The sequence below is a fragment of the Simochromis diagramma genome, unplaced genomic scaffold, assembly GCF_900408965.1.
Source record: "Simochromis diagramma unplaced genomic scaffold, fSimDia1.1 OVJJ01000618.1, whole genome shotgun sequence".
Lineage (NCBI taxonomy): Eukaryota > Metazoa > Chordata > Actinopteri > Cichliformes > Cichlidae > Simochromis > Simochromis diagramma.
Window position 1 is genome coordinate 1,499,833 of NW_024387423.1, and position 16,767 is coordinate 1,516,599.

The window sequence follows — 16,767 nt, forward strand, 5'->3', positions numbered from 1 at the left end:
GAAAGTGGATAACACTCTGTGCACGCTGCAGTGCAATCAGTCTGTTTACAGTGTTAGCTATTTTTCATCAACCTTTTTGTGTTTGTCCAAAGTTGGGAAAAAAAATTCTGCGTGACTCACTGGAAGTTCTGGGTGAATAGAAATCAAAATGCCAAAATATCTTCTGCTGCTTTGAGCTTCCTTCTTGAATTTGATCAAGTCTGACATTTGATTGGAGAGCTGCATCTATCTGTTCCCTTCTCCCCAGCAGGCAGTCATCAGTATGTGAACCCAGCGGCTCTATTTCTGTAAGACTGTTGCAGTTGTGGGAGTGTTTGTATGCTGGGTCTTTACATATGTATTCATTGTGTTCGTGCTGGCTCTAAGTAATAGTGAGCAGGGGACCAGTGAGTGACTCATAGGGGAGGTGGTGATGTTGCTTTTTCTTGCTTCTGGCTCCCAACCTGCTGTGTTCTGATAAGAGAGAGACTGAGACAGTGGGCTCTGCTTAATCCTTTCTCTGCATCCAGCCTGCCATCTGCCATAAAAAACAATGGGATGGGACAGACTGGTCATCAGTCTTGTCTTCAGCCTTCTGAATCATTTAGGAAAGAGTGGGTTGTAATGCTATTGAGTAACTCTTGAGACACTTTGCCGATTGTATAACAAACCTTTCTTTCACTGAAAATTTCCCATTTCTTCACAGCCCACCTCTTTAGCTATAAATAGAATTAAATAAATCCATTCTGTAAGTAACAATCTTCTCATCTCTCTGGACTGTGAGGAAATATAGACACATTTGACTCATACACAATTAATATGATTAATGAATATGAGGAGAGAAGTACAGTCATTTTTCTGCTTCAGCTCAAATTAGAGTCTGTCGTGTGAACACAAGAGCTAGTTCCACTGCAGGGGAGCCCCATAGCTGAAGGGTCTGCCTCCCATTCAACTTCTGGAAACTCTAGGAGCCACAAGTGCTCTAGTTAGGCTTTAGTCACTTGGGGCAGGAAGCTGATTGGCAACCTCCAGTCACTAGGGAAAGGTACTGTGGCGGGGCATGACTTCCTGCACGGCATCCACAATCATGCCCCGCTGATTTAAATATTGTACTGGGTCCTGTGTTTGTTGTTGTTGGTTGTGTGTTATGTTGAGCTGGCAGCGGCAGAGCTGCAGCTCTATGTGTGTCGTGAACGGCAACCTTGAGTTGTAATAAAGAGATGCTTGAAAGCATGAACGTGCAACTGGGCCAGCCGGGGAAGGAGCTGACCCAAATGGTGGCCGAGATGGTGGCCACACAGCAGAAGCAGGTGGCGGCGTTGCGGTGCCAGCAGGAAGAACTGGAGGACCTGGTTGAGCGCGAGTCTGGCGGCTCAGATCCAGTACTGGCCGACATCGCCGCCACCCCCACCGGCATCCCTCGAATGCATGGGAGTGGCCGACGTCCGAAACGTTCCGGCGCCCGTGCCGGCCACCAGGTTGCGACCAGCCAGGACACAGCCTCCCACCGCACCCATCCCCACTCCTCGGGTGGGAGCGGCGTGTACCCGGCCGGGGCCTGCGCCTGTTCCTGCTACCCGTAGGAGGGCCACGGAGCAACCACTGGGTTCACCAACAGCTCACCCACCTGCTCAGCCAGAGCCGGAGGTCAGCGCGCAGAGAGCACGGTGGGAACCTGCCAAGCCGTCGCTGGAGGAGGAGGCGGAGCGTGAGGGTCCGTGCCTGCCGGGTGAAGAGGAGGAGAAAGAGGAGGAGCTGCGCGGGGGTTCATGCCTCCTTGTGAAGGAGATGCGCGAGGATCCGCACCTGCCGGTGGTCGGGGAGGCACGTGAGGGTCCACGCCTGACGGGGGTGGAGGAGCTGCTCCAGCCGGGAGCGGCAGCAGTGGAGGTACCGGGTGAGGGGTTGCTCCAGCCAGGAGCGGTAGAGGAGGGTGAGCCCGAGGTCCCCGTGCCAGGGGAGCCCGCTCAGCCGGAGGGCGAGGCATGCGACAGCCGGCTGAGTCTGAGGGCGGCATGCTGGCGGGGGGTTCGTGCCTCCTTGTGGATCCGCCTGAAGGCGGACGCACCTGCACAGCATCCACAATGATGCCGCGCCAACTTAAATATTGTACTGGGTCCTGTGTTTGTTGTTGTTGGTTGTGTGTTATGTTGAGCTGGCAGCGGCAGAGCTGCAGCTCTATGTGTGTTGTGAATGGCAACCTTGAGTTGTAATAAAGAGATGCTTGAAAGCATGAACATGCACCCGGGTCTGCTGTGGGTTTGTTACAGATACGTATTCTCGGACCAGTTTGCGAATAGTTGCTGGCTATAACTGGATGAATTGCTATGGTTGCTTGCAGATTGCTAACCAAGTGGAAACTTGAGAAAGTGCAGTGTAAACCAGAAACTGAGACAGTTCACCTTCAAAGTAAAAGTTGCAGATGTTAAAAGATGTTGGTTTCAGTGGTATTGCACAACTTTTAGTTTGAAGCCCAGCTGTCTCAGTTTCTAGTTTCCATCAAACAGTTTCGCAACTGCTTAGCAAATGGTTGGCTAGTGTTTGCAGACAAGTCGATGTCTTCCATGCAGACCACAGGGAACTGTGCCAAATCTGCTACTGACCAAAGATGATAAAATCATATTATCTCTCTTTAGTTAGTACTCTCACTGTTGTCTATTGGATCAGATGAATGATTGACATGCAGTTTAAGCTGTTGAACGTTTCAGTTCTCATTTGGTTGGTTGCCATATTTTCATAGTTTCTACAGAATGGAAAGAAAAGAGAATAATAACCTTACTGTGGCTGTGATTACTGATACAGTATTTCCATGTGATACCACTTGATTAGCCTAAATTAGTTAATACGTTTGTGTATTTGTAGTAGTTTATTACTTAGTGACATCTGAAATGAGCAAAATTAGACCTATTAATTGTAACATTTTTCTGTCTACATTTCCTGATACATTTATAGCCACTCTGACAACAATTTGTTGAAACGTCTATTGCTCCCAATGTCTCATTCGTGGAAATTACAAATGAAAGGGTGACATGTTGTTCTTAACACCCAGCTCCTCATAGTAATGTTAATGTTACAGTTTAGCTGAATTGTGCCCAAACGCAGGCTCACACAGCAGCTAGCATGGCTATAACCACTTTCATTTGTTGCCTAGTGACACTGCTCTATTCCCAGTTTGCCTTTTTCCTGTGTGTTATCATCTGTATGTACTCACTTGTTCACTGTGTTCTACTGTCTGACTGTCAGTGTCCACATGTAGGGTCTGCTCCCAGTCCGATACCTGTCATCATATAAACAACGTCTGCAAAAGAAATAACAGCTTTAATGCGATGAATCATTTCAATGTTGCAGCTAATCAATCTCAAAGACATGTATTTATGTTTTTATCTCTTTTAAGTTCTTTTTAACTTTGTGCACAAATCATTTTCTCCTTCAACTGATGTTTTATATTAAATGAATATGCATTACTGTATGTGTTTTGTTGCACTACACAGACCTCTGAGATGCTGTCGTCATGTGCTTTGGCAAACAGTGTGATATGTTGGATTAGCCTGTTCAGCGAGGCGCATCAGTCTGCCCTCCCCTTGTGTTGCAGTTGCATAACACACAAGGAAGAGATTTGCTTTTGATTAGTGGTTCTACTGAGTGTAGTGAGATTTGTGAATTGAACGTATGGCAATAATGGAAAGCTATAAGAACAGCTTTGTGTGTATACTTTATATGCCAGACTCCCTGACTCCAACTGCTATAGGGTGAAGGAGGATTTGCAGTCAAGTGACCTCCTTGCAGGTTTCTTTTCGTTTTTTTACAGGTTATTTTTCCCAATGGGATTTTCTGCATGACTGCACATTTATATGGTTGGTGGTGGGCATGTGGATGTCTTCTGTCTCCTCTTAGGACAGTGCATTGTTACATTCATAACCATATGGTGTGTGGGAGATGATTTCACTTCCCTCTCTGCCAGCCAGGTTTCTGCTGATTCCCATACGTGTGTGTTGCAGTTGGAACTTGCACAGAAATGCAAGACTTGCAATTGTGCAATGCCACATTATCTGTAATCCCAATTAACAGTATCTGACATGCAGTGACAGAAATGCTTCATGCTGTTCCAAGCAGTTCTTGATAAGGATGGAGCAACAGCTCATGAGAAATCAGCATTTATTTACCCCTATGCTAGAATGTCACAAGAAATCCTAAAAGAAAACAATAATATTTTCCTTATTTCATGTCGTACAAATGTGAGATCATAGTATTGAATGTTAATTTTAAACAAGGGCAAAGTTCATATCAGGATATGTGAAAGTAATTCTTATCAAGCAAAATCTTTTCATTTTTTTTTCTGCTCCAAGTTCTGTTTGACAGGGTTTACACCCTGTCCTCAATGCCAGCCCATTGTTATATATGGTTAGTAGATAATGTTCTTAACTGCCAGCTAGATTGCAGAGTGTCCCGGAACCTTCTTGCTAAACGCTCTCTAATGCTTTTATTAATATTACTGGTATATTTTAATTATAAAATGGGCCATTTTGCAGCCATAGGTCTATTAATAATGCTTTTATTAATATTACTGGTATATTTTAATTATAAAATGGGCCATTTTGCAGCCATAGGTCTCTGTCTTTATGCTATTGGATCGCTACTACTCACATTGCGTGCATCCCAAGCTTTAATCGCAATATCTCACTGTAAAGGTTAGTGCAGAAATAGTACCACAGTCAGAATAAAATTTACTGTTTTGTTGACCTTTGTTATAAACTTTGTTTTAAAATGATTTCACACCACATCAAATGTTCAGGACGCCAAGTGCACTGACAGATTTTTCTGCAATAATCAATGTTCTCTCTGTTATTGGTAGCACAGCAATAGACCTGTAATATAGTGCGTAATCAAACACTAATGCCCCAGTACAACTCAAAACCTTGTTGACAGTCATGGGCCTTCCTCAGCTGACCTGCTGATTATCCATTTTATAAGCTGTTGTTATGTAATACCTCCAGCCCAGCTGCTGATATTAATATCACCGAAACTTCAACCCACTCATAAGAATGCATTCATGCACTGCTTGTTTTGATTGATTTGCCAATTCAGGAACTTTCATTGTTTCTAACCTTAGTTTATTTTAATGCCTTCAGCTGATTTTAGAAACTCAAGTTAAACAGTAATGGAGTTATTTAGAAATGTGTTTGAAACACTGACACAGTGTTCAGGGACTGTTTCCGTTTCCAGAGGAAGAACTTCTGAAGGGTTTGCCTTGGAAAGAGTTGTTGTTTTCTCTTCCGCCCAGGCTGTTGCTTCCTGAGTCTTCAGGAGGAAGGAATTCTCTCTAGTGCCTGTTATCCACACACAACATACACACCACACGCACAAACACAAATACCCAGAAACTGGTTGCATGCATGTAGAAGTTCTGCTTCGAAAGCAGCCACACCAGGTGGTCTACAGTAATGCATCTGTTTTCTGGAAATATGTACATAAAGTGTTTCCACAGCGCTATATACAGCACAATAGATGCACTATATAGCCAAAAGTGTTGGCTCATGTGCCTCACACACATATGAACTCAAGTGCAATGGCATTCTTAATCCATAGAGTTTAACGTGATTTCGGCCCACCCTTTGCAGCTGTAACAGCTTCAACAACACGTGAAAGACTTTCCACAAGTGTGCTTATGGGAATATATGACCATTCTTCCAGAAGCACATTTATGAGGTCAGACACCAATGTTGGACAAGAGGCCTGGCTCGGAGTCTCTACCCTTATTCATCCCAAAGGTGTTCTACCAGGTTGAGGTCAGGACTCTGTTTGGGCCTGTCAAGTTCTTCCACACCAGACTTGCTCATCCATGTCTTTATGGGGCTTGCTTTGTGCAATAGTGCGTAGTCATGTTAGAACAGGAAGGGGCCATCTCCACACTATTCGCACAAAGTTAAGCGCATGAATGTGTTCAAAATGTCTTGGTATGCATTAAGAAGCATTAAGAGTTTCTTTCACTGGAACTAAGGGGCCCGACTACAACTATACAACACCGCACCATAATCCCCCGCCACCAAACTTGTCACAGTGCGGTCAAACAAGTACCATTCTCCTGGCAACCACCAAACCCAGACTCATCCATGTGGTTTTATGTCACCACATCTCTGCAAATTATCCTGAGCTTGGACGCAGGTTCTTGTTAATTGCACAATGTTATTTTTAGGTAATTATTTTAAACATGCTTTAAAAGTTTTCACAACATTGTGAATACGGACAACAGGACAGACTCATATGATGCCTATAACACACGCCCATAATCCAGTTATTTCGATGGGCTATTTTCGCTATAGAGACCCAAGCCATGTGTTATGCTGATTGGATTTGAAATCCAGATTTTTGAGGATTGATTAGTTTTAGTGCGAGCTTCAAGTGGCCACTCCGTTATATGGTTCTGTATGCATTTTTCATCCTGGATGATACAATTTTACTGCAGCATGTTTATTTATCTCCTGCATTAAAAAATACTTCACAGCAGTCATCATCATCCGTCAGTGGTTATAATAAATACCATTTTCTCCCACCTCCTTTGCCAAATCATATTCTGAAAGACTTTGCATTCACCTTAAGGCATCACCAGCCAGCCCACTAATCCCAGGACTCAGACTTTAGTCTAATATGTCTTTCAGTCACTTTACCAGCCTGACAGACTCTCTAAATTCTCTCTCCGAATGACTTTTCCTTGCACTCTGTAGCTTCTCTTCACCCTGTTTTTCTTTCTTTAGTCTCTTTCTCTGTGCCTCTGACTCATTCATACATAACCTTATTCACAGTAGTTCAACCCGAGGGTGCTTTTCTCTTGGCTGACCTCACCCCCACCCTCCACACATCCCCACCCTGTTCTGGGCCCCAATGCACTCCTTTCAACTGGCCAGCAGATGCTATTCAAATGATGTTATCATGCCAAAGCTGTTCATACTCACAGACTGGATGAGTGTAGGGAGGGAGGGAGGACAAGGAGGTTCTTTGGCCATTTTTTTGTCTCGCTGTCTCGTACTGGGCTCTGGCCCAGTTACACTTAATACAATGCAAACAACATTTTGGAAATGGTAGTGTAATGACCCTTCAACAAATGAGTATGTAATGCTAATGCTACAATTGCTAGTACAAAAAGAAAAACATACTTGCACCTACAGTGCTGCAAAAAGTATTTGCCCCCTTCATGATAACTTTGTTTTGTACATTTGACACCTCAAACTATTTTAATATTAGTCAAAGATAACTTAAGTAAATACAAAATGCAGTTTTTAGAAAGAAAGCCTTTAAGTTCATGCCAAAGTATATCGATGGGATGTTCTTGTCTTTCTTTATATCGTGCAATGATTTGTTATCTGTGAAATCTGTTAGCCTGCTTCACTATGTCAGAAATGTCCTATTTAGGTCATTTCTTGATTCTAGCTGTAAATTTCTATTCGTCAACTACAGTAAATTCAAAACAATCCAAATTTATCGTGTACACGGCTTTGTTTCACCCCCTCAGACCATTCATTTTCGAAAAACAAAGGCTGTTTAGGCTTTCCCCTTCGATCCCTTTATTTAACCAATTCTGGATTGGCTGCCTTTCCTATCATCAGATGTTTTTGAACAAGCCGTTGTGCTTGGATTGGGGGAACTAGTTTCAGGAGTCAGAAGATACACCTCCTGTTGGCCATTAGAAAGAAAGCAGGTTTAAGGCACTTCCACCTTGTCTAAGTTTGGCAGACCCAAAGTAACATCCATCTCCTGTATGAAGTCTGTGGGGGTTTTTTTTGCTGGGACCAGAACCGTCCTAGAGCCTTTGTCTTCCATATTCACACTCATAAATTACTGAACTGTACACATGTTTACACATGGATTTTGTTATGTCTGCACAGAGCCATTTCCCTGCTCTTATGTCTGGTTAACAAGCTGCTGACTAAAACATTCAAAATTAACCCCTCTTGTGTGAGTGGCATCAGTTTTCTCCTGCAAGTCTCCACCTCAAAACCACTTGAGTATCAGTGTGTTATTTCCTGTAAAAGGACATTTGTGGCACATTTCAACCAAACGCTGCTACCTGAAAGAATCAGGCTGATGTGCCTCATTAACTGTAGTCCATGTAGTGTCTCCAATAAAACACGGAGGTATAATCATACTGCTCCTTTTTTTGTATCTACAGCTTAATTTTACAGTATAATGACATTAAAACAGAGACACAACTGAAACTCAGCTGTTGTTGTCTCTTCTTCCCTAAATCAATGAAACTTGGTAAGTTTATGTGGGTATATTAATAATTTATTCACTTCCACACACTTATTTTAGTAGTCACGTCTTGAATAGATCACTGGGGTCCTGCAGAAATTGAGTATTGTTAGACGTTTCAGCATAAACAACAGAAGTGAACAGTTACCTCTGGAAGCCAACGCAACATATATGGAAGGTTTCGAACTTGAGCTTTACAGACAGGCACTGTAAGGGCGGGTGAAGTGGTGATGTTTTTTTGTAACACATTTTTGAATAAGATTTGGAGAAACAGAAACTTTTTTATTCCACTTCTCCTTTTCTCTCTTACCTCTTCCTTCGCTCCAACTGCTCATCGTGAGTCTGTGTTTTAACACTAAGAATCTGTGTGTGTGTGTGTGTGTGTGTGTGTGCGTGCGTGCATTTGTGTGTCAGATGACCTATTGAAATCATTGTGGTGCAGAATTCCTGTTACCAAGGCAACACCGGCTTCTCCTTCTCGCACTCTCTCTCCCTGTGTCTTTTTCTCTGTCTCTTTATTTCTCCCTCTGTGACTCGCTGTCTGCCCTCCCCTTTTCATTTCCCCTCCACACCACAGCAAGGTCATGTGACTGCTGACGTCAGGCCTGGGAGGCAGGCAAGCAGTCTGAGAAGCAATTAGTTTGTGGGCTTTGAATAAACCTTCTCAGACTAGGAGAGTCTTGGAGTCAGTCACCGTCAGCTCTGCTTCACTCTCTCAGGCACTCTTCTCCTCCTACCCCCTCTCGACTGTTCTCCCCCCCTCCCCTCTCTCTCGTTCTTGCTTCATATTTGTTTTCTCTGGTGCTTTCTTTTATTCTCGCCTGTTGCTTCTCCTCCTCCTTCTCCTCCTCCTCCTCCTGCTGCTGCTGCTGCTGCTGCTGCTGCTAGTGCCACAAAGTTAGTCTAGAGAGAAAGTGCTGGGTGATGGACTGCTGAACAGCTTGTACATTGCTACAAAGTGAGGTAAGCTTCCTGTGTTTTCTCTTTTGTGTGTGTGTATTGTGTGCTTTATCAGCCAGCGGTTGCTTCTGGAACAGTGTGCAGTGAAGTTAAAGCTGGATCAAGGATGGCTTTCGTTTCGTGTACTTAAAACACGTACCCGTGCAAAAGGGAAGTGGCAAATGACACTGTGTGTGTGTGTCAAGAGTGCTTTTTTTGTCACCTTTCAATCTAAACTTCGGAATGTATTAAGTGCAGAAATGCCGGGTGATGTCGGAGGGTTTCGAGGGAGATCCCCGCTCAGGGTCGGCTCTTGAAGACTAGTTGCTTTCTTTTGCAGCAAACACAGGCGGATCTGTTTTCGAAGCCCTTGCAGGAAGTGAGTGCACAGATAGAAGAGAGAAGGAAGGAGAGTGTGAACATTACATGGGGCCGTGTGTGGAGCTCCACATGGCTTTTTCTTCAAAGCTTTACTAATGTTACAGGCAGTAGTGTGGGCTGGAGCTTCGTACTCTGTCTGCCAGAGAGTCAGAGGCGGGGAAGTGGTGGGGGGCAGAGCAGCTGCCACCTGCCCCCCTCAGAGGGGATGGGAAAGCCTCAGAGAAATGCACTACAAAAATGGTTGTTGTTGGGGTTTTTTAAACAAATCAATAATGGAAAGATAGAAGAGCTTTTTTTGTCTAGAGGAGTTTATTTCTTTCTTCTTTTTTTGCTGACTTTTCTTGACAAGCTTGACAAGCTCCCCTTTTCACCACCAGACACCCCCCACCTCCCTGCATGCCTCTCACAAAAGCATGCCAGCTAGTATTTAGCCCAAATAGGGTGGAAAGAAGGGGAAATGCGGATAACAAGTGGTTTGGATCCACTCGTCAGTCCTCCTCCCTCCCTCTGTATCTCTCGCTGCTTCTCTTAAACTGCGAGACTTTATCTCTTCCTCTCATCCTTTCCTCAGCAGTGCCTCCCTCCTCCCAAATGAATGAAGTGGAGATCGGCCAAAAGCATGTAACCGGTTTCTGTCACTGTATCTAAAGTGTCATCTAATGAAATGTCCGCCTCTGTACAGAATATTAGGGCACAAATTAGCACTTGCCTAATTGTGTGTGTGTGTGTACTGCATTCAAAGTGTGGTCTTTGTAGAATACCATAAATGGTCCATTTAAAAATAAGATTTTGTTATCTGTGAATGTTATTAGATAAGACGGTTTAGGCAAATAAACAGTACAGACATAAGTCACTCCTTTTCATGCCCCCTTTCAGCTGGATTATCAGCTGATTATTCCTAGACTGACCTCAAAAACAGTGAAATTGAATGAATTTTGCCACGTAATAATTTGTGCAAGCTACAGTTGAAGGCATACGTTGCTCTACTTTAAGTGCAGCTTCCATGTTAAGCAGTCCCAAATGTCCTGTAAGCCTGAGGGTCTCACCTTGTTGCAAAATGGGCCGCATGAGTCAAGGGACAGAAAGAAATTATATCTGTCTTCATATCTGTTCAACAGGCTGGGAATGTTGGCAGTATGAAAGCATGTTTGCAGAGAGGAGACACATATTAAAATACAGAGAAAGGTAGCAGTATACAGCTGAAAAATCAAATTCACGCCCAGATCGCAGTTTTATTCATTGTTCCGTGTGAGTGGCTGCGTGAAAACAGTGATTAACTGCATCTGATAGCTAAACTGTAAAACAGCTTTCCGTCTGTTTCTAAATCAAAAAGGGCCAAATGCCCCCAAAACTGAGGCAGGAATGCTCTTTTTCTACCATCATACATAAAATATGTCATCCAATGATAAATACTGATCTACTTTAAGGAACCCAGGCATACTAAATGCACTTTTTTGGCTTTAAATCTAACAATACTTTAGCAAACAGTGCAATATTAGAGAATTGCATAATCATAATCATTAGTTGAAGCTGTTTATTTCTTAGGCTGCTGATGTGCTTCATCTGCTCTGCAGCTTCAGAGCTCTGTGCAAACATCAGCTGCATCACCTGTGTAAAAGTGCGAGTTTGCAAGCGTACACAGTGTGTATGCAAGCGTGTGTGTGGTTTCAGGTGTGTGACAGGAGTAGAGTTTGGCAGTTGGTTGTGTGCACATCACTGGCTCTGTTTCTGTTCAGTGCACATGAATGAGAACGTTATTGCTGGACCCAGGTGAGCGCAAATGTAGCCTCTCCAAGCTCGCGTGTATTTATATGTTCGGTCTCAGCTGATTTAATACGGTTATATCATGGAAAAAGTCGACCCTTCTCCCGTCTCGTGTTCTAGCAACCGAGCCCACACTCACACAGAGACGTTTGAGCGATGTGTTTATGCCCACATCCGCCGAAAAACCTGGAGAAGTTTAATTCTGCTACACACATGCTCAGCTGAACTGTATGAGCCAGGCTTCTATAACATCCTGTTTTGTACTTAAGGGAGTCTCATCTAGCACTGGTGGAAACTAACTTGAAGGCAGTTTATGTAACTGTTGATTTATGGCCAAAGGCAGGGAGAAAGAGAAAGAAGTAATTTAAGTGAGAAATATACAGAGATAAGAGAACAGACAGACACTTAGGAAGGCAGTTGGATGTTTTTCCGGTCTGGATTGCTCTTACTTTGTTCAACCTAGAAGTCTTCAAGACTTCAAATACTAATTCAGTGCTCACTTTAGGTTTGAATATAAAAAATATTCTTAGATGGTATAAAAAGGTATTAAAAGTCTTGGATTTGAATCCACCGTCTGGCTGGGCCCTTCCTATCTGGAGCTTGAATGTTGTTTCTGTGCCTCTCAAGGTCCCAACACAACAGATGTTCATCAAACATATCAATTACTTACATTTTCAGAAACATTTTCAGCCTGATCATTTCAATATAAAAGAATGTAAAAAAATATATATGTATATAAAAGTTTAATATAAAATTTCTCAACGCTTGATTTTGCTTGAAAGTTAGATAGCACAATCTGCACTAGCATATTTGAGTCTATTATAATATTCCAGTAGAATGACATCATCATCTAACAATTTCTATTTGACTTTTATAGGAAGATTTGGTGTCTGATAGCAACATATCCAAAATTTATGATATTATATCATAAATGATATCATATCTTCTGCAGCCTCAGGATGTGTAGTCTAATAATTGTGACAGAAAGTCTATTCTATAATGTGTGTCTCATGCACTAGGCTAACTTATGTATGAACCATTAATCCAGTATAGCCTTAACTATGGAAGCACAAAAATTGATGCTTTCAACATGACCCCATCTTCATCACAAAAAGATTTTTATGAGGAAAATAACAGTGGAAACTTCAAAATTGTATCGTCACCCTGTAATTTCTTCCGGGAAATCAGAGACAGGCAGGCTGGAAGCATTTGGTGAGCTGACATGGGATGACCCATGGTAAAAATGTCAAATAATGAGGTCAGTGTGTGTACACGTAATCCCTGTGAGGCAAAAGCTCAGGCTTTAGACTGCTCTAAACTCTTAGTTATGTAAGAAAGTTATCAGCACTTTTCCTTGCTTTACTAGAGAAAAAACTCAAAACAACAGTGGCTACATTTTCTTCTTTTTTTTTTGAGCCCATCAGTAGCTAAACAGCATCATGTTTATTTGTTCACGCCAATTCTCAGAGGACTTTTTAGTCAGCAGAGCACTGATGAAACCGAATTTTCAGCTAGGCTAAAGCTAAAAGCAAAGGTTGTTTAATTTATAAAAGAGTGTGCTGAGGAGTCAGAATATAACAATATAAGCTGTATGTGAGATTAAATGACTTGTCACATGTTGCTTATAGCAAAGCTGCAAGTGCTGCAAGCTGAATTTGTACATATAAAAGCAGCTGTGAGTGATGACACAGGGAGATATGTAACCTTTGGTATTTCCTGACAGCACAGGTTCTTCACATCATCCGGCCTTTCAGTGCCTTTGTGTCATGCAACGATAGCAAAGCATATACATACAGTTGTTATTTGAAAGACTTTATCCACCATATTCAGGCAAAAAGTGTAACATTTACCAAAACTTGTCCTGCTGTATCTTTGTTCCTGCAGATGTTCTGGACCTGATTTTCTTTTTAAAACTGTCAATCAGTATGAGACAGGATGGTTTTTGGTTGGAGTTTTGAACCTCTGCACCTGCAGGTGGAGGAGATGGTGCCTATGAGTAGCATATTCTGATTGCCGAGGTGAAGCCAGAGGACAGCCCGTGAGAAGAACGTTAGCTTAACCTTCTGGTTTGAGTAATGGTAGCCTTAAAGGGACAAGAGTTAAAATGCTGAGGATTGCTCAGAGTAAGATAATTAGGGATAAAAAATGATTTATTTTGATCACTTTATCATGAAAAATTGTTATAGCCCAAGAATAAAAGTAGAACGTAGTGTGATGGGTGTGCTGTAAAGACACGCTATGCCGGGTTCATTGGAAAGTTAGCAAAACTGCCTGGTTGTCGTGTGCAAACAGGAGAACATGCCACAAAATCAATAAAGGGCTGCTCATGCAAACACGCAGCGCCGCTGATGGTTTGTTTAATGGCGTAAAAACAAAGTGTTATGCTATAATTTCTGCTTTTGTGTAGCACGTGGCTTTAATTTGAGGTGGAAACACTTTGAAAGTATGGGCCCACTCATATAAACACGCAAGAGTGCTACTCGCATCAGTGCTAACATCTAAAAGATATGCATAACAATATAGATATTCACTGTTGCACTTTTAGTCAGACAGAATTTATTTGTTTCTGTGTGTGTGTGTGTGTGTGTGTGTGTGTGTGTGTGTGTGTAGTGTCCCAGTGTTACTGATGGAGCTGGTGCCGAGAAACACGTTTGACTTGAGTGTGGAAATGTCAGTGGCTTTGATTACTGCACTTAGGCAGCTGTGACATTTTTCACTACTTTACGTGCACTCAACGCAAAGGTCAAAACAAAAAGTACCGGGCCACTTAAGAGGCAATTACACTCCTCTGCCGAGGCATTGTGGTTTGAGTTTGAAGTTCGCTCTGGGTGAAGCGTTCCTGCTCATTGACTGTTAATGCGCCATCAAGCTAGATGGATGCGTCGCACATTCATTACGTACAGCCGTGTTTTGTTGTCATCACAATCGATGAAGTAAAATATTGCTTTCTTTAACCTGCACTGTTACACCGTCACTGCCAACAAACACTGTCTATGCTGCCGCTGGTACATGCACTTAGAAGGTGCACGTCTGTCTGGAAACTCTGGTTAGTGTCGTTGCAAAGACAGGTCGAATTTAGTCTTTACTTGACAAACATGTCAAGAGCACGTTTCCTTTCATGTCATTATTAATTCAATTCAATTCAGTTTTATTTATGTAGCACTGAATCACAAACTGAGTCTCCTCAAAGCGCTTTATATTATAAGGTGAAGACCCTGCAATAATGTGCTGTTACACTGGATTATGTATGACTTTTGTGATCAGATGGAAAATCGCAGCAAAAATTTTCTGGCACAACTTCACCTGCTTCCAAGGTGCATGGAGAGGATGAAAGAATTCACAAGGCAGGAACTCCAGCAACACTTGAGGGAAGATGAACAACTTTAATAATTGACCAGATGGGATACATTATTACATGCCTGGCTGTCTGAGAATAGAGGCTTCTAGCACTGGGACCTGGGTATTTTCAAAGACTGTCAGAATTATGACATTTACGACAGATTTCCTAAATGGACTAAAATAGCGCGTTAGTGGAATCCCATAATGGCGCTCGTAGGTGTGGTTAGTTTTATGGGTGATTTGCAAAGGCTGCCCTGTTTTCTGAACACTCACTGGTGCACTCACAGTTCATTTCAATATCAAATGCAAAAACTAAATTTTTCTGCACAGAAAAATCAATTTGTGCGCGTGATCTAAATATTCTTCTGTTTATATTTTGTCCTGTGAAAAAGGAACTCCCAGAAAAACATATGAAACAGGTTAAGTCGCAAAAATCTCAGATTTCCCACCATTTACAGTCTGTGATTGCGCTCTCTGTAAATAGCGACAGTACTTTTTAGTGCAACACGTTAGTATATTTGACCACAGGTCTATTAATGGACGTAATTACTTCACCGTGGCTTCGAGAGTTGCTCTGGAGTGACAGTCTTCAATTTGGATTTTCAATTTTTTAATTGAAAAAGCAAAAACACTTTGCTTATAATGTGTTAACATTTATTTTTAGGCTTTATTTGAGCGACAGTTTATATGTGTTGGACAAAAGAGAATGGCAACGGTAATAAATTGATCCCAAAAACAAAGTGTGCTCCAGAGCAGCTTGTGCAGATACTTTAAGCTCCCATTCCCTTTTGAATGCATTCGTGTCTGTGATATACATGTTGAGTGAGCGCTTGCTGACAGACACGTGATTATGGAGGTTTAGAGGGACAGCTGGTCGGTCAGGCTCTTTGTCATTCTCCAAAGGGCTTCTTTATGAAGAGGTCATAGGTCACTGAGCTGAAATCCAGCCCCAGAGGAGAGCAGAGGGCTCTGAAGGATCGCCTGCAGCTAAAAGGTCCCACAGAAGGTTACGCTCACAGATCATTTTTGAAGGATGGCCGTGATCTATAGGCTCCCGTGTGTTGGTGGGGAGGAACTATGGGAAACAGATGTTCTATTTTTAGCCGCGGAATGGAATTCACACGCGCACACTGTCATGCTAGACGCGGGACACAAAAGATGGGAGTTCCTCGCTGGAGAATACTCGTCTTAGGTTTACTGAGAAGTTTTCTGTGTGTGCTTGAGAATGTTTATCTGAGTTCATTTCACTACACTGCACACTCCTACTTTCTGCTTACACTTTGTAAATTATCTTCAGGGTGTAAAACAATGTGAAAGCACAAGAAACTTTACTTTTCTATCTTTAATCGTCTTATTTGCTGCGTTCCCCATGGGGGCTTTGCAAGTTAAATAATTCCATATTTCTGGCCTGAGTTGAATGTGTGGTTAGCAGTCTTGGCATTCCTTCCACGAATGTATTTGTTGTCCTTGAGTTTCAGCTCTCATACAGTGAAGTATTAAGAAAGTAAACTTTTGCCAGCAGAACAACACTGGCCAGACGCTACATAATTGTGGTTGCTTACTCACTTGGGATAATAATGATGGCCGTCTGAAATAAAAATCTATAATTTTGTTGGGTTGTTGTTTTATTTATTTTTTTGCTCTACTACAAAGAAACCTTTAATGTTGACTGTCTTTAAACAAAAGAGAAAATCATCCATGTGATGCAACATAGCGTTTCATGTTAGCAAGATGCAGACGATGATGCCGTTAGAAAACGAGCTCAGAATATTTGAGTAGAGACCGATGGCCTGACTCCGATGAGGAATTTAGAAGCACACACGGTGAGGATTAAAAATAACACAAAGTACAACAAAAGCAAGTCAAACGTGTTGCTTAAAAATTGAGAGCTTGAAAGAAATGAATGTGGTATAAATAAGTGGCTCTTATTTTTTACTGTTGTCGGTCTGATCAGACCATCAGCATTATCTTTTTTCAAACTTTGCTTTTGTGTAATGTTATTGTCCTGGTCACAAAAGTAAAGTTCAAAAAGAGTAATATATGTTAATATATGTCATGAAACAAATATTTTATACAAGAACAACAGCAAACAAAATGTTACATATTGCGATGAGATGT

General features: G+C 42.2%; 2 protein-coding genes across 5 annotated transcripts in view; both read left to right on the forward strand.

Moving 5' to 3' along the window:
* Positions 1-16,767, forward strand: part of LOC120722031 (neurocalcin-delta A) — a 60,631-nt gene that overhangs the window by 16,914 nt on the left and 26,950 nt on the right. Inside the window, exon 1 of one of the 4 annotated variants that reach the window (XM_040012742.1) lies at positions 8,636-9,189. The exons of the other annotated variants lie outside the window; for them this stretch is intronic. The gene's annotated coding sequence lies outside the window, so the exon portion shown is untranslated. Of the gene's footprint in view, positions 1-8,635; positions 9,190-16,767 lie in introns of those variants that run through there. 4 annotated transcript variants of the gene reach the window in all.
* Positions 50-5,702, forward strand: LOC120722030 (basic proline-rich protein-like). The gene is made up of 2 exons (XM_040012739.1): positions 50-4,514; positions 4,587-5,702. Exon 1 carries the CDS (start codon positions 1,408-1,410, stop codon positions 2,065-2,067), a length of 660 nt encoding a protein of 219 aa, XP_039868673.1. The 5' UTR covers positions 50-1,407; the 3' UTR covers positions 2,068-4,514; positions 4,587-5,702.

Excerpts from the sequence above, each read along its gene's own strand:
- LOC120722030 (XM_040012739.1), top strand. The coding sequence starts at position 1,408 with ATGGGAGTGGCCGACGTCCGAAACGTTCCGGCGCCCGTGCCGGCCACC.